Source organism: Mauremys reevesii, linkage group 2 (assembly GCF_016161935.1).
Source record: "Mauremys reevesii isolate NIE-2019 linkage group 2, ASM1616193v1, whole genome shotgun sequence".
Taxonomy (NCBI): Eukaryota; Metazoa; Chordata; order Testudines; family Geoemydidae; genus Mauremys; species Mauremys reevesii.
Genome location: NC_052624.1, coordinates 231,950,232 through 231,971,936, shown reverse-complemented (window position 1 = coordinate 231,971,936; position 21,705 = coordinate 231,950,232). Strand labels below are relative to the sequence as shown.

At 43.0% G+C, this 21,705-nt stretch overlaps 1 protein-coding gene across 1 annotated transcript; it reads left to right on the top strand.

The window, feature by feature from the left end:
- The first annotated feature begins 341 nt into the window (after positions 1-341).
- On the top strand, positions 342-21,297 carry SBSPON (somatomedin B and thrombospondin type 1 domain containing). The gene is made up of 5 exons (XM_039527569.1): positions 342-1,138; positions 14,775-14,969; positions 18,823-18,913; positions 19,772-19,948; positions 20,924-21,297. Exons 1-5 carry the CDS (start codon positions 907-909, stop codon positions 21,039-21,041), a joined length of 813 nt encoding a protein of 270 aa, XP_039383503.1. The 5' UTR covers positions 342-906; the 3' UTR covers positions 21,042-21,297.
- The last annotated feature ends 408 nt before the right edge of the window (positions 21,298-21,705 follow it).

The window sequence follows — 21,705 nt, the reverse complement described above, 5'->3', positions numbered from 1 at the left end:
TATGGGAGCAGTGTGAGGACCTCTGTCTTTTTGGGTCCAAAATCCTGAGAGCGTTTTTCATTCTCCACTCAGTCAGGCTTCTAATGAACCAGAGAGCTTTGCCTCTAAGGACTTCAGGAGCTGTCCTCCAATGTAACTCGTTCTCTAGCTTGCAGTCTTAAGCCAGGCTAGGGCCCAGTGCTTAATTTGTAGTGAACCAGGTGTTGGGCCTCAAGCAATTGTTTTATTTTCGTAACTCTCTGGCAAACTCAGAGGTGCTGGGATTAGGAACTGCCAAGTCTAGAGGCTCAGCCCTGGCAAAAATTAATCACTGCCAGGGCCACTGCAGAAGCTTTTGGCGCAGCCCCTGAGGGAACAGGGAAGTGGTGCCAGAAGGCCCAGCAGTAAGTAGCAGCGGCCGCTGCCGCCAGCAGCCTTGTGTCTCTCTCTGGCCGGCAGCCAGTCGCATTCCTTGCTGTGCCCTCGGAGGATGGAGCCAGCCCCGGCTCACAGCGCGAGCCCCCACCCGCCCCGCATTCCTCAGGGCAGGCCAGGGGGTTCTGCCCGCGCGGGCGGCAGCGCCACATCAAGCCGGGGCGGCGGCGGGGAAGCTGCGGCTCAGTGACTAGCTCCCGGCTGGCGGCATGTCCCCAGCGCCCCGTCCCCTGCCCTGCTCCCACGCGCGCTCCCTGCCCGCCGCCTGACCCGCCCGCGCGGGGCTTGGCGGATCCCGACCCCGGGCTTGTCTCGGCGGAGCGTTTAGGGCCATGACTCAGTGCTGCTAGCCGGGCTGGGGGAGCCGAGCCGGGATGCTGCAGCAGGCGGCCTAGGGGGGAGGCGATCGCTGGGGCCCGCAGCTCAGCCGGGCGAAGGAGCCGGAGCGTCTGAATCCTTCACTCCGGACCCGTCGCTGCTGAGAGGGAAGCAATGAGCGCAAGGGCCCCGGCGAGTGTCCTTTGGATGGTGCTGCTGGCGCTGTGGAGACTCTGGCCCCGGGCTGAAGCGGGCTGCTCTGAAGAGAGAAGATGCTGCCCTGGCCGGGACCCAAGCTGTGCCAGCACCGGCTGGAGGATGGACAGAGTCTATGGGACCTGTTTCTGTGATGAAGCCTGCAAGCTCACTGGGGACTGCTGCTATGATTACTCGCAGGCGTGCCCAGGTAGGTCACTCAGCATAGGGCACGTAAGTGCAGGCAGCTGGGGTTTGATAGCTCATGCTCCCACTGCTGTTCGGTACAATAACTGCACCCTGTGGCATTTCCTTCCACCCGAGGCATTAGTTGGTAGCAGCAGTCAGCCAGTTTTCTTCCAGTTCGTACAGGGTGTGAGTCACAACAGAATAAAGAATGCAAGGAAGTGACTCAAGGTGACCAGTTATTTCTTACAGTGAAGGGGTGCAGCTCAGAGAAACAAACTTCCATTTCTTTGCAAAGTTTAGTCCAGGAGAGGTACTGCATTGGCGTTATTGTTTATGATGATGTAAAGAGGGTGTAAAAAATGATGGAAGGATAATAAGAACATTATTTGTTGCATCTTGGTGGCTTACGCACTTGATGTTCCACCTAATTTTTGTTTTGCTTGTTTGTATTAGGGAATGGGCGTAAGATGATGTGAACAAGGCTCTGACTTTTCCTTAGAATGCAAAACACCGTGGGGCAAATTCATCATTGGTGTCACTCACCCTCAAGCTGTGAAGTGACAGGGATGGATTTGGCCCTGTGTGAACATAGCAGCTAGGGGTTGCATTAAGCAGAAAAGTGAGACTGAAGAATCTTTTCACCTATCCCTCCACACAGCATTGGATGCATATCCCATTTCTGGTTCAACAGTAGTTGCTGTGCCTGGAATTTGCCTGCCCACTTTTATGTACCCCATAAAATACTATGGCTCTTATTTTAAAGCCATAGTCTAAATTCTCTCCTGCTGTAAAGGAGTTACAATGAGGATGTAGGACCACAAAGCTAATGGATTCACACCAGAGATAAATTTGCTCCAATATGTTTTGCTGGGCTGACTGGATATGCTGTCTAGCTTAGATTTATAGAGATCACATTACCTCCTATCTGAGTGCCTTACAATAGTGTTTAATGTATTTATCCTCCAAACACCACTGTGAGGAAGGGCAGTGTTATTATCTCCATTTTATGGCTGGGAAACTGAGGCACAGAGAGTAAGTGATTTGCCTAAGGTTTCACAGGAAGTCTGTGGTAGAGCAGGAACCTGAACCCAGGTCACCTAAGTCCTAGGCTTGTGCCCTAATTCCCAAACCAGCCTTCCTTCCTGATACTACCAGAGAAGAAACAGTCACAAGAAGATATAACACAGAATGCCTCAACTGCAGTTTAAAAAGATGGTATAATTTACATTGTAATCTCAGGCTGGAAAAATAGTGGGTAGAGCATCAACAAAATGACTTCTGTGGTCATTGCACTTGCTCAAGAAAACAAACTGAGTTGTTTATGCACAACTTTGACAGGAGCAATCATGTAAAGACACTGAATCAACATTAAAAGAGTTAAAATCAGGTTAAAAACTTCCATGAGGCCCAAAAAGAGAAATGAGCTGATTTCTAACTATGGGATTTTTCCATGTATGACCTCTTGGCCAATATATGCTTAAAATTCAGGTATACTTTGAAAAGGGACTCAGTAAAAATAGCATTGTGCGGTTCCATGTTTAAGGTGCTCATTCAGATTTAGCCTTGGATCAAGCTGGTATTTTTAACTCACATATCAGCAGTTACAAAGTGTCTGCATTTGAAACTTAAGTTTATAGTTCTGTTGATGATGCATGAACCAGGATAGAATCCAGCTCACTCTCCCATAGCTGTACAGGCTCTGCAGAGCTAGCAAAAACAGAAAGTAGTAAATTTCTATTTTTGTCTCTCAAACTGCTGGGACTCAGGGAAGAGATCTGTTGGATAAGAATGTGCCATTTTTGTAAAGTCACTTTTCATGTGACTGCACTTCAGTGATGCATTATTTGAAGCTCATGGAGAGAGCATGGGTGGAGACCAGTAACGGACCATGTACAGAGAGGAAAGAAGCAACTATCACATGAAAAAAAGGAACTGGAAATTTGGTTGCAAATTCTGTTGCTCTTGTAGGTGGCTGTTACTCAAAAGGATCTAGTAACTGCTACAACTCCTAGCTGTACATGAGGAAGGGAACCCTCTTCACACTGATGTGTCCATAGATGTGAAGTTGGGGGTTGTGAAATTGGAGGTTCTGCCACATCCATATCCTCCCCGTCCATAAACCCCACAGGGCAGCACAACGGGAGATGAAGCATTGGGGAAATAAATATGCATTATCAATCACTTTCTGCATCTCCCCCATCACAAGAAGGAAACTCACCAAAAAGCAAGCATTCACTTTTTGTGGTGCCCTTCCGTGCAATGGAACTCTCTCTTTTAATGAAAGAGTAGAGCCCATACTAGTAGAAAACTGGGACAAAAGGAGGCCAGGCAGGGATCTTAGGGGATTCAGCAGTTATGGGGCAAAGCCCCTGTTCATTTTAAGAAGGGGGCAGGGGCCAGACCCCACTTCCTTGATGGAATGATTTGGAAGAATCCCCTCCTCCAGAATGCCTAACATGGGCATTTCCCACAGGTAGGGGCAGTCTGGACCTAAGCTAAAAGATCTGGAACTGAAGAGAGCAAAATGGGAGAATGTAACTTAATCTTCACAAAGTTAAAAAGAACCTCTGAAAAGCTTCCATGGAAATAGTTTGAAGACATTATGAGCTACTGTTTGAGGGCTTCAGAGGGAGAGACTTGCTAGGAATGTAATACAGGATGACCCTGCTTACTGAAAGCATCCCTAGAAACTAGGAGAGGAACACAATGTACTTGGAGTACAAGTGTCTGTGAAGTCCTGGAGAGAGAAGAAAGATGAAGATGGCTAACAAAAATTGGCTGTGGGATAACAAAAGGGCCTGATCTTGAGAGATGCTGTTTGCCTGCAACTCCCAATTAACTCAGGAGCCAAGCATGCAGAAGCATCAAGTCTTCTCATTTGAAGAGGGCAGATAACTACAAACTCATCCATCCAGGCCAGAAAGTGCAACTATAAAACTAATTTAATAGAGCTCATCTTTTCAATGAGAATGCTCAGAAATACTCTGCAACTCCAACAAACATTGTACTGTGTTTTACTTTTAAAAAATCCAAATATTATTTCAGTGGAAGTTTGTAGGGCTAGGAAGACATTACATTTTGCAAATCAGTAAACTTATCTGTACTTTATTAGTTACGTATGCACATGTGCACACACACATTTAGAAACACTGAGATATATGCACAAGAAACAGCATCAGCAAGATGGTTCTGAAGTTTTGAAACCACCCAAAATGGCATTAAAATAAAGAAAAATAGATTGAAATAGCATGAGTTTCCCTTTGTTTGGATGTGCAAAGGTTGAAAGCAAAGAACCTGAAGTTAGAATGCTTTCAGATGAGGAATGGGGTAGAGGTAATTTGGGGGAATTCCTACTATGCTATAGCACTTTTGTCATCCCACCCAATATCTACGTTTTTAGCTATAGCAGTTTTGTTATTCCATCCCCGTCAGCACTGCAAATTTCTGATTCTATTGGACAAAGTACTTTGGGAATTACAGAAATAGTTAAAATGCCCACCATCTTCAGATCTGCGTAATTAAAAAATATATTAAGACGTACAAAAGCACTGCCCAGAACAGGGCCGGCTTTAGGCACCAGCGAAGGAAGCAGGTGCTTGGGGCGGCCAATGGAAAGGGGCAGCACATCTGGGTCTTCGGCGGCAATTTGGCAGCAGGTCCCTCAGTCCCTCTCTTCCTCTTTGAGCTGCTGCTGAAGTGCCGCCGATCAGCTTTATATTTTTTTTGCTTTTCTTTTTTTTCGCTTTGCCGCTTGGGGTGGCAAAAAAGCTGGAGCCAGCCCTGGCCCAGAAATAACATTAAAGGTGGGCCAGAAACCAGCGAAAGAAAGGCCATTCTAAAGCTGCCAAGTCAAGTGTTAAGGTCTATTGTGCCTAGACATTGTAGCATGCCTGGTACTCTATAAAGAGATGCTCTGGTATGGTGTGGGCTGCAAAACCTATGTACAGGGATTTTTAAACTAATTTCCGTACAGTGTTTACAATGCTGAAAGGATGTTTGGTTGAGAAGCAGCACTTTACACAGAGCTGTGAACTTGGAGAATCGTTGAGAGCCTGAAATACTTCTGTGAATGAACATGTTGATTCTCTGTCTGCATTAGCACTGATAACATAACTAATAGATGTTTTCTAAATAATCTTTATAACTTTCTTCAGCAAAGGAGCACAGAAGGGAGTAAATACTGTCTGAGATTTTGATAGCCATTAATGACCTCATAAATGTTATTAATGAGCTTTTTAAGATGACAACATAAAACAGCAATGGAGACTAAAGTGGGAGTAAAGTCTGACACTTGTGACTATATAGTGCTGTATGAAAAGAGGTGCTGGAAGAAGATTAATATAAATTAAGCTGTAAATCTTCCCCATGTCTTAAAATTGAATTAGGAAAGATGGGAAAAATAATGATCCAGAACATGTGGTGTACACTGAAGGGAAAATGTAGATGGGATGGGGGAAAAAAACTTAATCACTCTTGGAATAAGGGCTACATTTCAAAATAATTCAAAGTGAATCTGAGGCACAGTGCCCAATAAATGTTACATGATTTATATTTCATTCCTCAAACACCATATTGAAAAATGACCTCTAAGGGACTAGAAAAAGCAAAGCAAAATATGATTAATATCTGAAAATGACATGCAGACAAAGGAAAAACTTTACACAACTTAAGAGATTTCTATATCAATAAGAAACTATCATGATAATATGCTCACCATTCTGTTTTATAATAATTACTGAGCTGGTATTTCAGTTACACAACACTGAATACTATTTTATTGAGAAAATAACAGCACCAGAAAACTTGACATTGATATTTGATGATATGTTGGAAGGAAACATGATCTAGTGGATAAGTAACAAGACCCTAGTGGGTTCTAATTCCAGCTGCACTAATGGCCCACGGTCAGGGACGGCTCTAGGATTTCCGCCGCCCCAAGCAGGGCGGCACGCCACGGGGGGCGCTCTAGCGGTCGCCGGTCCTGCGGCTCCAGTGGACCTCCCGCAGACGTGCCTGTGGGTCCGCCGGAGCTGCCTGCCACCCTCCCGCTGGGACGCTGCCCCAAGCGCGCGCTTGGCGCGCTGGGGTCTGGAGCCGGCCCTGCCCACGGTGACCTTGGGCATGGCACTTCACTTCTCTGTGCCTCTGTTCTCCTGCCAACCTTTTGTTCACCTTTTTATTTGGACTGTAAGATCGTTGGGGCACAGACTGTTTCTCGCTATGTGTTTGTACTTAGCACAACAGGGCCCTGATCTCAGATGGGACCAGCAGTTGCTATCATAATACCAACATATACATGTAAAAGAACATTTTAAAAAATTGTCTATGAGTGAAATCTTGATGTAGGTTGTAAGGAAACTGAGATGTTAATGGATATGGAACTGTCACTACAGAATGATTAGAAAAAAGGGAAAATAGCTCCTATGTGGCACCATAGTATAAATATTGCAATTTTTAATCAAAGGGCCAGATTCTTCCCTTGGATGTATTCATGCAGTTCCCATAAGACTTGGTGCTTAGATGTGAAATGTATACTAATTGCATTAAAAAAAATCCCAGAGAAACCAAATTAATAGTGAAGATGGGTCTGATCCTAAGCCCATGGAAGTCAGTGGGAATCTTTCCATTGACTTACATGGGCTTTGGATCAGGCTACGTGAGAAAAAATTACAGTATCTTGTATCCTAAATACAGAAAATATTGTAAGGGCAATAATGATTCTAACAAACAGATATTCTTTTGTACTTAGTACATTCCATTCCCCTTTCGTGTAGAGAGTCTTACCCCTGTGGCCTGTGCATGACCCCATGGACTAACTCTCTGCTTGTCATGTATGCCTTATAGGCTTTTTGTACTGCATTCATTTGCCTAGGAAAAAATTATTGATGCCTAACATTAAAGCTATTATGATTCTGTTAAACACCTACTACACGAGACATGACATTTTGAGCTGTGTGTTATTATTTCTGGAGTAACAGCAGTGTGCAAACTGCACTATATAAGCATTCAGCAATAATAACAATTGTATTTGTATTGCAGTAGTGCCTAGCAGCACAGTCATGGATCAGGACTCCATTATGCTAGGTGCTGTACAAACACAGATCTATATCAACAGAACAAAAAGACACCCCCTTGCCACAAAGAGCTTACAAGATGATGACTTGGTTCCTGTCCCAAGTTGCTGACAATATGGTCCAGAAAGATAGGCCAGGTAGTATATCAGGCATAGATGACTTATGCCTCCCAATCTAAAGGGGAGGACATATGACCACCCCACGTGTCTCCTCTGCCCAGCGACCTCCAGCCTAGGTTGGCCGCGTTCTTCCTGCCCCATGTTACCTAGGGTGGGGGAAGGGCTCTGTTCTTCTCCCACTTTGCCCCCGCCCCACATTCTCCCTGGCAGGCGGGCCCAGGCGGGGAGTGGGACAGAGCCATTTCTCACATGGCTGAAGCTGGCACTCCGAGTTGCTGCTCTGTGCAGTGCAGCAGCTGCCTGAGCGAGCCTGGCGGTGGCTGCCCGCTCCCCAACCAGGCCTGGCTGCCAGAGACAGGACGGAGTGAGCCAGAAACATGCCTGAGGGGAGAGGGGACTCCAGCTATGGCTCGCTGGGCCCCTGTCTCCAGCAGCCGGGCCTGGAGCATGGAGCAGCGACCCAGAGTGGCGGGCATAAGAAGCAACTGCCCCTGCTCCCTCCCTGGGGCAGACCAATCTGGAGGGGCACTTGACCCCGCACGTCCTCCCATGCGTTGCCTCTGACAGGGAATGGCAAGAACTTGGAGGTGTGATGTTATGTGGAGATAGTTGTGTATTTGAAGGAGGGATTTAAAGGAGCCCTGAATGTCACCTGTCTCACAAACAGAAGGGATCATTCTAAAGGCTAAGGTGCACCATGGAAGGAGGCACTAGATGAGATGTGAAGAAAACCCCTGTGAATGAGGGAATTTTTACAGCTGAGGAACATGAGGTGACATACCCAGGGTTACACAAGACATCTATACCTGAGGCAGGAATTGAACCATTTTCCTGAGGCCTAATTCTGTGCTTAACCACAAGACTATCTTTCTTCTCGAGAGGGGAGAAGGAAGAAATAAAACCAGGGGAAATGTTGAATCCTATTCAACTTATTCATAAATGATCTGGAGAAATGGGTAAATGGTGAGATGGCAAAGTTTGAAGACGATACTAAACTGCTCAAGAGAGTTAAGACCAGGGTGACCAGATGTCCCAATTTTATAGGGACAGTCCCAATTTTTGGGTCTTTTTCTTATATAGGCTCCTATTACCCCACACTCCTATCCCGATTTTTCACATTTGCTGTCTAGTCACACCAGTTAAGCCTAAGCAGACTGTGAAGAACTTCAAAAAGATCTCACAAAACTAAGTGATTGGGCAACAAAATGGCAAATGAAATTTAATGTGGATAAATGTAAAGTAATGCACATTGGAAAACATAACCCCAACTATACATACAATATGATGGGGGCTAATTTAGCTACAACTAATCAGGAAAAAGATCTTGGAGTCATCGTGGATAGTTCTCTGAAGACATCCACGCAGTGTGCAGCAGCAGTCAAAAAAGCAAACAGGATGTTAGGAATCATTAAAAAAGGGATAGAGAATAAGATGGAGAATATATTATTGCCCTTATATAAATCCATGGTACGCCCCCATCTTGAATACTGCATACAGATCAGATGTGGTCTCCTCATAATGGGCAGCAGGTTTAAAACAAATAAAAGGAAGTTCTTCTTCACACAGCGCACAGTCAACCTGTGGAACTCCTTGCCTGAGGAGATTGTGAAGGCTAGGACTATAACAGGGTTTAAAAGAGAACTAGATAAATTCATGGAGATTAAGTCCATTAATGGCTATTAGCCAGGATGGGTAAGGAATGGTGTCCCTAGCCTCTGTTTGTCAGAGGACGGAGATGGATGGCAGGAGAGAGATCACTTGATCACTACCTGTTAGGTTCACTCCCTCTGGGGCACCTGGCATTGGCCACTGTTGGCAGACAGGATACTGGGCTGGATGGACCTTTGGTCTGACCCAGTATGGCCATTCTTATGTTCTTAGCACCTCTAGTAAGAGCAAGAAACTTGAATTTGAGATGGAAGAAGAGAGGAGACCGGTGAAGACTTCTAAAGAGGGAATAACATGGGCAAAATGGCTGGAGAGTAACATAATTTTGCCAAACCACTTTGGGCAAAATGGATGGAGATGAGCAGAAATAGGGTACTGGACTAAATTCATCAGGGATGCAAATTCACTGAAGTCAATAGACTTGCATCAGGGGCAAATTTGGCCCTATGGGACCACCCCTGTGAGTAAGAGGAGCAAGATTTGTCCTGATCATATAAACAAGTGTCACTGTGTAAGGTATTAGAGAGCAGAGAGTTGATGCCTGCATTTCTCCACTCACTCACAGAAAATATTTGCATCAGTTAAAAGCCCCTGGGCCATCTCTGGTAATGTATATTATCATCTCATGAACAGAATTTAAAGACCTATACAATCCTTTATGACAATTTAACAAATAGATATGCAGCAGGCCATATAGGCACAGTTTTCAAAAACTGTAACTCTCAGTGTCTCGGTGAAATGAGGCTATGGAAAGCTGAACTCTCGTGCCAGTGTGTCACACTGGTGTGGGTTTGTCTAATGGAAGGTGGCTGTTAAATGGCAAACAAAGCAAAGATCTTTTCATTAGGCAGTTTCTTACCCTGGGATAATGGATCCATTACCTGCTTCTGGAATCTGGGAAACAAGCTGCTAAAACTTTTCTTCCAGTCAGCTTGCAGAGTATCCGTATCCACCAGGGACATCTTTTGTGATCTGTTGTCCATGCTTTTAGAGGTAAAACAAGACAGAGCTGCTGTTTTGCCAAAATTTGAATGGGAAATCCAAGGGAAAGGGAAAATATAGAGCAGAAAGAAGCTTATCATGATTAATATGGAGGAGAGATGCAAGGAAGATGTAATCGTTAGTGGATGCATCCAGAGAAGGAAGCATTGCAGATAAAGAAAGAGATAGTTTGGAAGAATCAGATATAACAGATCCATTACTGAGAATTTCTGCAGGCACTATCATTGAGTTACCTTTGAAAATGTAAAAGCTGGTTAGTGTATCACCTAAATTCTATCTTCTATATCACAAGCACTTTCACCCTGAAAGGCTTTTTCTCAAGTGATCAACACGCGGTCTTATGGTCCAGTCTTTACAGCTTGCACTGATTCAGAAGGCTGCCTGATCCATCCAGTACATCTATATGGCTACATAAAAAGTATGCAAGGCCATACTTGGGCTAAACATTCCAGCAGGTGTCAGAAGAATTCTGTATAATACAAAACAAAAGTTTTATCTAGTTGAACAGTGTTTTCCTTTTTTCTTTGATTGAAATCGTCAATGAGCTGACCATGTGTTCTGGTATTTCTCCTCACACAATATTTGTAAGCCATAAACTCATTTTACCTGGTGAAAAATGAACTCCACTAGAACCTTGGAAAAGTAAAGACTGTATTAGTCTGATTTGAGGGAGGACATATAAACACAACAGGATTTACAAGCTCTCTGTGAAAATGTGGCATATGTGCTGTTTATTGAATGGTATTCCTAAAATTCTGAGGGAATTGCTTTGAAATTTTTTTTCTTCTGAATCAAAATCTGCTTTCAAAATAATGGCTCTTTTCCCCCCAGAAGATGCTTTTGGAAAGGTCTGAAGTGGAGCTGTGTGAACACTTCCAAGTATGATTCACAAGGCATTCGTAAATTTGTGCATGAGAACTGGTATTTGAATTCCCAATGTGTCACATTCTGGCCAAAAATGTTAATTCATGTTATACTGTGTCAAACTCAATATTTCAACTAACGATTTCCATAGAACCTGAAGACGAAGCTTTGAGAGATGTGAAGTTTTGTACTTTTAACTAGAAACCTCGCCTTTATTTATGAATACTGATCACATTGAGTCAATCAAGCCTTGGTGTGACTCCAGGGAAACCAGGAATGAAGTTAACCCATTATGTTTAATATATCTTAGAATTCATCTTGGGGATAATCACAAGAATGAGACTCAGGAAAACTAGTTGTCTTTTTGGTTCTGCCATTAACTATGTAACCTATGTGTCACTTTAATCCTCTGTGCCTCCATTTTCCCATCTGTAAAATGGAATAATGACAAAGGACTTTGGAATCTAAGATGACAAGCATTATATAAGTGATAAGTATTTTGTCTCCAGTAAATTTAGTGATATCAAGCCTTCATATTTATATTAACAGAACCAGATCAAAATCAGAACTTCTTCAGACAATCCTTAGTGCACCTTTATCTAAGACAAATAAAATGGCCTAACAAACCAAACAAACAATCAAAACAAAGCTCTTGTAGAATATCTGTATTGTAGGAGCCTTTAAGTAAGAATAAAATTTCCATGCAAAGAAGGACGCATAAGAGATATTATGTGAAAGTGATAAAGAAATTAAGCAATAGGTTTATACAATTTTATCTAAAAAAAATGCAATCAGGTATTGCAATCATACCCAAGATAGTATCACTTAACAGGTACATGAGGAGGCATTTATGCATTCACTACCTTGTTCATTAATAAAGTTTGTGGAGCTTTGAGCTCCGTGGATGGAAGATACTATGGAAGTACAGTGTACTAATGATTATTATTGGTCAAGTCTGATATTTAACAGTCTTAGATGGCACCCAAAGCTTATAAAAATGAAATTTTCAATATCATGTCAAAATACAATAGCCTGTTTACAGTCTGGGGGGACCCAGAGGCATTTTGGATTAAACAGAAATTCTTAACATTGGAATTCACAGAACTTTGGTTTACCTGTATTGTTATTTTCAAACCTCTCGCCTTAAGCTGCTACACTTTGTTGCTTTTGCCATTCAGTCTCTGTTAAAAAGTGATGATTCTTGGGAGTAACAGACTAGGAATACAGTAGTCTGTGGCCACATCTACCCTATGGGGACTATAGCTGCATGGCTAGGGTGCCATATCTATGCTGGCATAATCCTGTAGTGTAGGCACAGCTTACACTGACAGAGTGTTTTCCATCAATGTCAGAACACCATCTCCTTGAGTGATGGCAACTAGGGTGACAGAAGCATTCTTCCATTGACCTAGCTGTGTCTACACCAGGGCTTAGGTCAGTATAGCTACAGCGTTCAGGGGTGTGAATTTTTCACACTACCAAGCATAGAATTATAGAATATCAGGGTTGGAAGCAGCAGCACCTCCAGGCACCAGTGCTCCAAGCCGGTCCCTGCGAGGGTGGCAGTCAGGCAGCCTTCGGCGGCTTGCCTGTGGGAGGTCCGCTGGTCCTTCGGATTCAATGGCAATTCGGTGGTGGGTACGCCAAAGTCGCAGGACCGGCGGACCTTCCGCAGGCAAGCTGCCACAGGCAGCCTGCCTGCTGTGCTTGGGGCGGCAAAAAAGCTAGAGCTTCCCCTGGCTGGAAGGGACCTCAGGAGGTCATCTAGTCCAACCCCCTGCTCAAAGCAGGACCAATTCCCAACTAAATCATCCCAGCCAGGGCTTTGTCAAGCCTAACCTTAAAAACCTCTAAGGAAGGAGATTCCACCACCTCCCTAGGTATCCATTCTAGTGCTTCACTACCCTCCTAATATCCAACCTAAACCTCCCACATTGCAACTTGAGACCATTACTCCTTGTTCTGTCATCTTGTACCACTGAGAACAATCTAGATCAGGGGTCGGCAACCTTTCAGAAGTGGTGTGCCGAGTCTTCATTTATTCACTCTAATTTAAGGTTTCGCGTGCCGGTAATACATTTTAATGTTTTTAGAAGGTCTCTTTCTGTAAGTCTATAATATATAATTAAACTATTGTTGTAAATAAGGTTTTTAAAATGTTTAAGAAGCTTCATTTAAAATTATATTAAAATGCAAAGCCCCCGGACCGGTGGCTAGGACCTGGGCAGTGTGAGTGCCACTGAAAATCAGCTCGCGTGCCACCTTCGGCACGTGTGCCATAGGTTGCCTACCCCTGGTCTAGATCCATCCTCTTTGGAACCCCCTTTCAGGTAGTTGAAAGCAGCTATCAAATCTCCCCTCATTCCTCTCTTCTGCAGACTAAACAATCCCAGTTCCCTCAGCCTCTCCTCATAAGTCATGTGCTCCAGCCCCCTAATCATTTTTGTTGCCCTCCGCTGGACTCTTTTCAATTTTTCCACATCCTTCTTGTAGTGTGGTGCCCAAAACTGGACACAGTACTCCAGATGAGGTCTCACCAATGTCAAATAGAGGGGAATAATCACATCCCTCAATCTACTGGCAATGCCCCTACTTATACAGCCCAAAATGCTGTTAGCCTTCTTGGCAACAAGGGCACACTGTTGAATCATATCCAGCTTCTCATCCACTATAACCCCTACGTCCTTTTCTGCAGAACTGCTTCCTAGCCATTCAGTCCCTAGTCTGTAACAGTGAATGGGATTCTTCCGTCCTAAGTGCAGGACTCTGCACTTGTCCTTGTTGAATCTCATCAGGTTTCTTTTGGCCCAATCCTCTAATTTGTCCAGGTCCCTCTGTATCCTATCTACCACTCCTCCCAGTTTAGTGTCATCTGAAAACTTGCTGAGAGTGCAGTCCATGTCATCTTTGAGATCATTAATAAAGATATTGAACAAAACCAGCCCCTTACCAGCTAGGGGTAAGTCGCCTTTGAAATACAGAGGAGCAATTTCTAGGGGCAGTGTTGGCTCCTGTCTGGTGCTTAATAATAATGGGAAATGTTGACAAATTTAAGGTAGTGTAAAATATTCTAGTGTTATCTTAGGGAACTCATGGGGTCAGATTTGTAATTTTGTGCATCACCTTGGGAATTGTCACCTAATTGCGAAAAGGAAAAGGACATAAAGGCAGAGAAAGGGTAACCAAAGTGTACAGAAATTAAAATAAATTCCACTCACATCCTGCTCTCAGTTATATTAGAGTAATGCCATTGGAATTACACTAATCTAAATCTGGAGTAACAGTAGAATCTAGGCACATCAGTGAAAAAGGTTAGAGAAATGTGAACTGTGTTCTTTGGGAAATGATTAAAAAGGGATCTCAATAATATATATTCTTATACAATATTCTGAGGTGAATGAAGAGAAAAAGTGTTATTACAAGGCAATTTGACCTAGTGTTATTCACAGCAAACAGGGACCACCCAACATAAACAAAAGGAAAACTTAGTGGAGGAAACATTTCTACCAGCTTTGGGAATAAGTTACTAGCAGCAAAGTCATCTTGAAAAAAAGACTCTAAAAATGGGAAACCAGTAACTCCAAGGAGGGAGAGAGGTGAAGAGCAGATGCCTCCTAACTCCCCTGTTTTATTTCTCTCCTCCATTAAACCAAATTTAGCAACACAGGAACTGCCAAACTAAATCAGATCACAGGTCCTTCTAGTCTAGTATCCTGTCTCCAGCATAGCCAGCATCAGATGATTCAGAGAAACATGAAAGAAACCCTGAAGTGAACAACTATGGAATAATCTTCCCAAAGGGAAAGTTTCATCTTAAACCCCTCAGTAAAGGGGCATTCCCAGAGGGCCTTAATACTAGAATTGTTAGAGGGTGCTACTGTAATAAGATAGTGGTATTGACTACTAGTAATATTCAAATATTGCTTTGTAGCTCTTCCGTGCATTGTTGGGGAGTGGAGTCACTGGAGTGGCTGTGCAGAGCAGTGTAAGCCTAATTTGCGAATGCGTAGGCGCTATGTGAAGCAGGAACCTAAAAATGGTGGGGAACCTTGCCCCCTACTTGAAGAGAAGTCTGGCTGCCTGGAATACCTGACTTACCAGGGGCAGGACTGCGGACATGAACACGGTACTCTCTCTGTGATTTATTTGAATTGCCCTGATATATTTTGTCACCACTTAATAGTAGTTTTACCCCCTCTCCCACTCCCAGGCATTGATGACAATAAGTTGCAGTTAAAGTCTACATAGTACAAATGCATTTTAAAACTTTGAGAGAGACAAGGTTGGTGAGGTAATATCTTTTATTGGACCAACTTTTGTTGGTGGATTTGGACAAGCTTTGGAGTTTCACAGAGCTCTTCTTTGGGTCATCAGACATCCCTTTTAAAACTTTATCCTTTACTTTCATATAATTTCATAGTTGCTTATTCTTTCTGATTTAAATATTTACTTACACATTTTGGGCCAGGTTTGGATTTTCAGTGACAGGTAAAATGCTCCACATCTCACAGGAGGCTCCTAACATCTTGCAGAATCAGTCCCAATAAAAAGGAAACAATGTGTATAAGGTGAATGCACCTCACCTAAATTACAAAGGATATATTATTGTTGGAAGTGTTTACAAGGAGTTTATTGTACAAAGAACTATAACTACATATTCCCCTTCACTTTCTTGACTTAGGCCACTCAGTAGTTTTTAAACCCATCTTACAATGTATTTCTGTAAGCATTTGCACTAATGTGCCAGACACACAAAACTGCACTCCTTATTGGATGCTCCAAGACCATATCCAACATATCTCCAAACAGCCTGGGATCCTGAAAGGGAAGAAAGAGGAAACAAAGCTTGGATGAAATATCCCCATCCCAGAGACAGATCTAGAGAGCTCTCTGAGCCAGTGCAGAAGCACCCAAGAAGTTGGCTCCAAAGGAAGATGGATACATGTTGTTGAGGGGATTCAACTGAGATGAGCTATTTCAAGAGGTTCCTACATACCATAAAAGGCAGCTTGAAGCAAACAGCTTTGTCCCCTCAGATCTGCATGAGCCATTGGGATGGCCACTCTAGAGGTGTACGAGGCATAGATTATAGTAGCAGTCTGAGTGCCACCCCCATGTAAATTGTTAAATAACAGCCCCTTCTACTTACCTGCACATGGGATCACAAAAGGATGTTAGCCTCCAGAAGTAGGCCTATGGGCTTAGAATGGAAAGCCACCAATAAATCCACCTTCACGTGGGAAAACCACAGTTTATGGAAGTCAGTGTTTGACCTGCAGTGCCTGAGTAAGTTCTTGGGATAGGCGTTGAATCAAGAGCGCTAACTTTATTTCCACCATCTTCCCAACAGAAAGGGAGGTAAGCAGAATCACCCCAGAGAAGCTGCCTTGGGAAGAAAATAGAGTATCACTGCTCCATTGGAGACCATGACATTTTTGTTATGTGGGTGACCATGCAACCCTATTCCTCGCAAGTGACCTTCTGAGGGTATTTTTACAATGAGAGAGACAGTTTGGTGATCCAGATCCAAATCTAGCTCACCACCTTTGGGAGGTTCTTCAAGAAAGGAAAATGAAGGACAAGGCTTTCCTTGCCTCTAGGATCAATAGGTCATGGTACAGCCAGGAGCTCCCTTACTAAAGAAGGAAAAAATTCTTAGCTGTGAGGTAAAAGGATTCTTTGCAAGGGAGGCAACAGAGGCCCAGTTTATCTTAGATGAAAGAACTCTCATAAAAAGAGAGGGGTTAGGATACTCCTAAAGAGACACCATCTCCCTACCCCCAGAAGTCCTTTCTGAGCCATATTCCTCCTAAAAGTCCCTTGGGACCTGTCCTGCTGGTGTCTATAATCCACAGGGGACTGCTGGAATGTGGGTTTTCTTCAGAATCAGGCTCCCTATGGCTCAGGCCTGGCTGTTGCACTTACATGCAAGGGGTGTGTCTGTATATAGGAAGAAGGTACAGAAAAAGCCTGCTGCCAAAAGGTTGCAGGGGGAGGGACACAAGAACAACATTTTAAGCCCTTCTTGCCTGGCTCTTTCTGGAAGGACATTTTCTTTGTATTCCTGTTCTGTGGCATTCTGGAACCTCTTTTAGGCATGGAAGAAGGTGGCATCTTAGACACACAAACTGCAGCTGCTTGCAATAAGGCAGGAAAACAACTGACCTGCATATAGGGCTGAGGAGGAACAGGATACAGAAGTCCTGCATCTGGAGTGACTACTCCTGCCTTGTGAACAGATGAAAACAATGATTTACCCATTCAACCATACTAGTGGCAATGGGAACAGAGTAGAGTCAGAAACAAATGAAGGCCTTTGAGGCAGAACTGGAAATACAAAGGAAGTTAAGCTTCTATGTTTCTTTGTAGAAAGTTAGAAGCAATTTTTCAACGTTTTTGCCAGTCTGTGCACCAACAAAATGAATGTGTATGTGTTCTTGCAACAAATTGGGTACTCAGGCATGTGATTAATTGACTTGCACATGTGGTGTGCAAATAAAAATGAGGATGTGTGGTTTGTATGGTATCAGATGCCAATTTAGTGGCTTATATGAAATGAATTTGTGTCAATCCAGTTCTTACTTAATAGGTGCCCATATCACCACCAATATATAGATATCCAGTTGCAATTGTCACAATTGGCAGTTTATTTGCTAGGACTGAATGGGCATGGAGACCGTTACATCTTGGCCCAGTACCCCTTCTGGATGATCAGCAGTTTGTTGTAAGTGGACCCAGCTGCTGGATCACACATGCTCAAGCCCCCTGGGTCTGGGTAATCTAATCACTGTTTTGCATCTCTAGGATGCACTCGCAGGTTGACCTCTTGTCTGAGCCCTTCCTTGGAATGTGGGACTTCACAGTCCAGTCACCCTACTCTAGCAGTGCCACTCACTTAAATTTGGCCCAGCTGCCTCCTCATCCAGGGGACAGACCAAATGTGAACAGCACTGCAACTCCCTGTGCCAGGGACCAGGTTGCAATGCCTGGAGTGGGAGTCAACCCAGCCAGACCCACACGACCGGAACTGCTGCTGTGGGGTGAGTGCAGGATGTGTTTGCTCTGCAACTCCCCACTATGGCTTCCCATTCCTCAGGGGCAGAATCCAACACCCCAATCTTCCCACGCCCCAGGGGCAGGACTTGTCCCCCTTTAGCCACTAGGGATGTTGGGAAGTATGCTAGTCTCTGAAACTCCAAAGCCCTCAGTTGCTCACATACACTCCCCCAGAGTTCTACCTAGCTGGGAGCATTTTGACTTCTAGATTAACCCTTTTGGGGACAGTGTGAAAGCAAGGAACACAGGCTTAGCCAGGGAATTTCTTAGCCACAGTCCCACTGTACTTTTAAAAGGCACTAGCAAGTACACACTTTCCAAAATAAAAGTCCTGAGATCTCACCCTTTCTGAGTTAAAAGTCAACAGGAGAACCCCACCCATTGCTGTAGTGAGTGTCCATACTGAAGTGCTGCAGCAGCATTTCAAATGAAGACAAGCCCTGATGGGGTAGCTATGTCAGGGGGAAAAGCTCTCCTGCTGGCACAGTGCTGTCTACATCTGTGCTTTGGTTAGTATAACTGTGTCACTCAGGGGTCTGGATTATTCACATCCCTCAGGGACGTAGTTGTATCAAAGTAATTCTGTAGCACAGATCTGCCCCTCCCTTTTTTTAGGCAGTTAGCACATAACACAAAATGGAGGTTAATTGAAAATGGAGGTTACAAAATGGAGTTCACAATCTAACCCAGACATTTCCCACTCTGTCTCAGAGATTAGACTGCACTCATTCCTCATTCTGGAATGGAGGAACATTGGCAGGGTTGAGTAGAGAAGTTTGCTTAGGCTGTAAGTGTTTTCAATAAACCACTGACTTCCATCTCTGACATCTTTAATGAGCCATCATTTCTCTAATAAAGACAACATAATTGATGCTATAAGAACACAACCTTTGTGAAATAATCTAACTCTTTTCCCCCATCAGTTCCTGCTTTCATAACTACCTCTGAATACAGTAAAGAAAGAAAAAGACGAGCTGTCTCTCCACTGTGGTCTTCAGATACAGAGGAAGCCGGGTAACTCTCACATGTACATTTGGGTCATCTTGTTAAGTAGAAAGTATCTATCTACACAGAGAAATTTAATTTGATATGGAATAATTTAAGGGCAGCACACAGCCCTAAATAACCACATATCTAATTTTTCTTCTCCTGTACTGCATTTTATTTTCTGTCAGTCCAGGTCATTATTTTATTTGCTAAGTATCCCGAATTAGACATTGATTGAGGTCATGGAAACTTTTGTAGAGTGACTGCTTTTAAAAAAAAAATTAAATAAATGAAGCTAACAAAGTCAAGTAAATCTGTGACTATGAGTAGCCTGAGAAGTTATACATAGATTGCTGTATAAACAAAATTGGCTGAATGTTCCAGTCCCAAGGATTGCTCTATATGGCAGAAGCTGTACGAATATGTAGCTCACAGATCTGATCTACTCAGCTCCATCACTGTCTCTAATGCTCAATCCTACTCTGTTTACCCTGGGCAAATGAAACCAATAGGCATTCTGAAAACAATTAGTCATACATTGAGTTTAATCTAATGGTGAAAGATAAAAAATAAGATTAGTAGGATGCAGTCTCCCAAAGTGTTTCATCCTAATTTAAAAAACTTTGTACATTGTCATGCTTGGGCTGTGTATCAGTGTCAGAACCAAAGTCCATAATTTGGTCATGGCTGAAAGGGTGTGTAACTTAGCCATTGTTCAGAAAATGACTCATAAGCATCTCTTTCCTAAGCTCTGTATCACTAATACTTTTTGTATGATGCATAGATATGGCATAAAAGTGATTCACGTGCTAATGTCTAACAAAGTTATGCTCATCACTACTAAAGCCAGTTAAAGTGGTACTATTTTTTCCCACCTCCATGTAGATATTGTATGGAATTTAAAACTGAATCACTCTCTCACCATTGCACTGCGGAGAATCGGCCATACGCCCGCTGGATGCAGTATCTACGAGAAGGGTATACTGTGTGTGTAGCTTGCCAGCCTCCAGCTATGAATACTGGCAACCATCGTTGTTCTGGAGATGGCCTGGGTTCTGATGGGTAAGCTATATTTCAATTTTAGGAGTTTAAATGCTTTTTGTTTAGTAGTTTTTATATAAAAACACCAGCTCGGATTTCACTTACCTTCTATTCAGCTGGAGAATGCTCGAATGCTCAGGGTTTAGGCAGTGGCTAAAGAGAAGTGAAATGGTGGAAGATCAATGTAAAAGCTGAACTGAAATAGCTCACACTGACCAGCTGCTGTAGCTGAGATGACTTCTCCATTCTGTCTTGGCCTAGAAGGAACCCTTCTTCCAGGCCTAAATTCATTACATTAGGCTTTGATAGAACTTTATGCTTTATTTACAGTATCTGCTGAGACCAGGGCCAAGCGATTTAGTAAGTGCCTATTAGAACTTTAAACATCTCATTTTATTTTTAGATGAATATCTCCAATGTCATACAGCCAAGTGGAGTGGTTTTAAAGCTTTTGGTTGTACTATGAAAAAGGTGGAAAGGTGCAGATGATACTGCAGGCGCACCACACTTTTTAAAGTAGCAGTGCTGCAATCTGAATTTGATCCCAAGCTCTAGCAGTTAACAAGTTGGCACATTACTCTCTTTAACTACATTGGGTGTATGGATTTTATCAAACAGGGATTAAAAATCATCATCAACTATTTGGAACAGATTTTAATCCAATTTTGTATTTTAATAATTCAATCTAAAATCCTTAGTATATATTAACATGTATATGATGGTAGTGCCCAAACACCCTAATGAGAATAAAGCCCCATTGCACTGGGCACTGTACAGAGAGAGGCCCTGCTCCCAAGAGTTTACAGTATAAGGAATAAGATTGATTTATCTAGAAATGTTTTGTTTCAAAGGCTAATCAAGTCTGACCTGTCAGTGTTATTTACTAAAAGCATCCACTCTAGCACTGTAATAAAAGTAAAATTTATAGTGCAAAGTATTTGTAAACCCACATTCAATTTTTTAAAAGAAAAAAAACAATTTACTGTCACATTTCAGAAATAAAGTTCTCCATTGGCAAGCTGTTGGTAATCCTCGGTGCCAAGGAACATGGAAGAAAGTTCGCCAAGTAGAACAATGTTCATGTCCTGGTGTGCATAGTTTTATTTTTACATAAAAGTTGGAAAGAGAACTTTGAAGAACATCCATGAACATCTTTAAATCAATTTAACACTTTGTGAAGCCACAAGAACTATTTTTCTGCTGTGCTTGCTTGCTGAACCTTAAATCGAATTTTTAAAAAGACAAGACAAGACTTTCGGAGCCATTCTGGTTGAGTGTATATGTTTGCCCTGTACCCATATATTAAGATGGATCTTCTTACTGCTAAGCTACCTTTTTTCTCTTTTTTTGTAATAAAAAAGATTGAATGCCTCCAACATGAGTAGTTTCAGTTCTTACCTCTTCATCTCTAACAAGGTACCCTTCACTATCGGAGGTATGGACCCTGCTCCACAGTAGGCAGACTAATGTGCTATGTTCAAATGTGGGAAAAGTTACCCTCACCCTTAATCCACTAGAAGTGCTTAGAGTGGACAAACTGAGGAACTAGTACTGCATCTCAGTTCAAATCCTGTGCCCAATCTCAGACAAGTCTAAGCAGCTATACATGCTATTGAACAAACATTTAAAGAAGGTGGATTAGCACGGTATGTATTTCCCTTGTCCAATGGATGCAACTACCTTCATATTAAAAATTAAAGCTATTCAATTAGTTTACTTCCTGTTTTGCATGGAAAACCTCAATGGACTTAATATCACTTACCACCTAAGGGATTTTT

Coding starts and splice junctions, on each gene's coding strand:
- SBSPON (XM_039527569.1), top strand. CDS start 907: ATGAGCGCAAGGGCCCCGGCGAGTGTCCTTTGGATGGTGCTGCTGGCG. Junction 1,139..14,774: donor TTACTCGCAGGCGTGCCCAG/GTAGGTCACTCA, acceptor ATTGCTTTGTAG/CTCTTCCGTGCATTGTTGGG. Junction 18,914..19,771: donor TCAGATACAGAGGAAGCCGG/GTAACTCTCACA, acceptor ACCTCCATGTAG/ATATTGTATGGAATTTAAAA.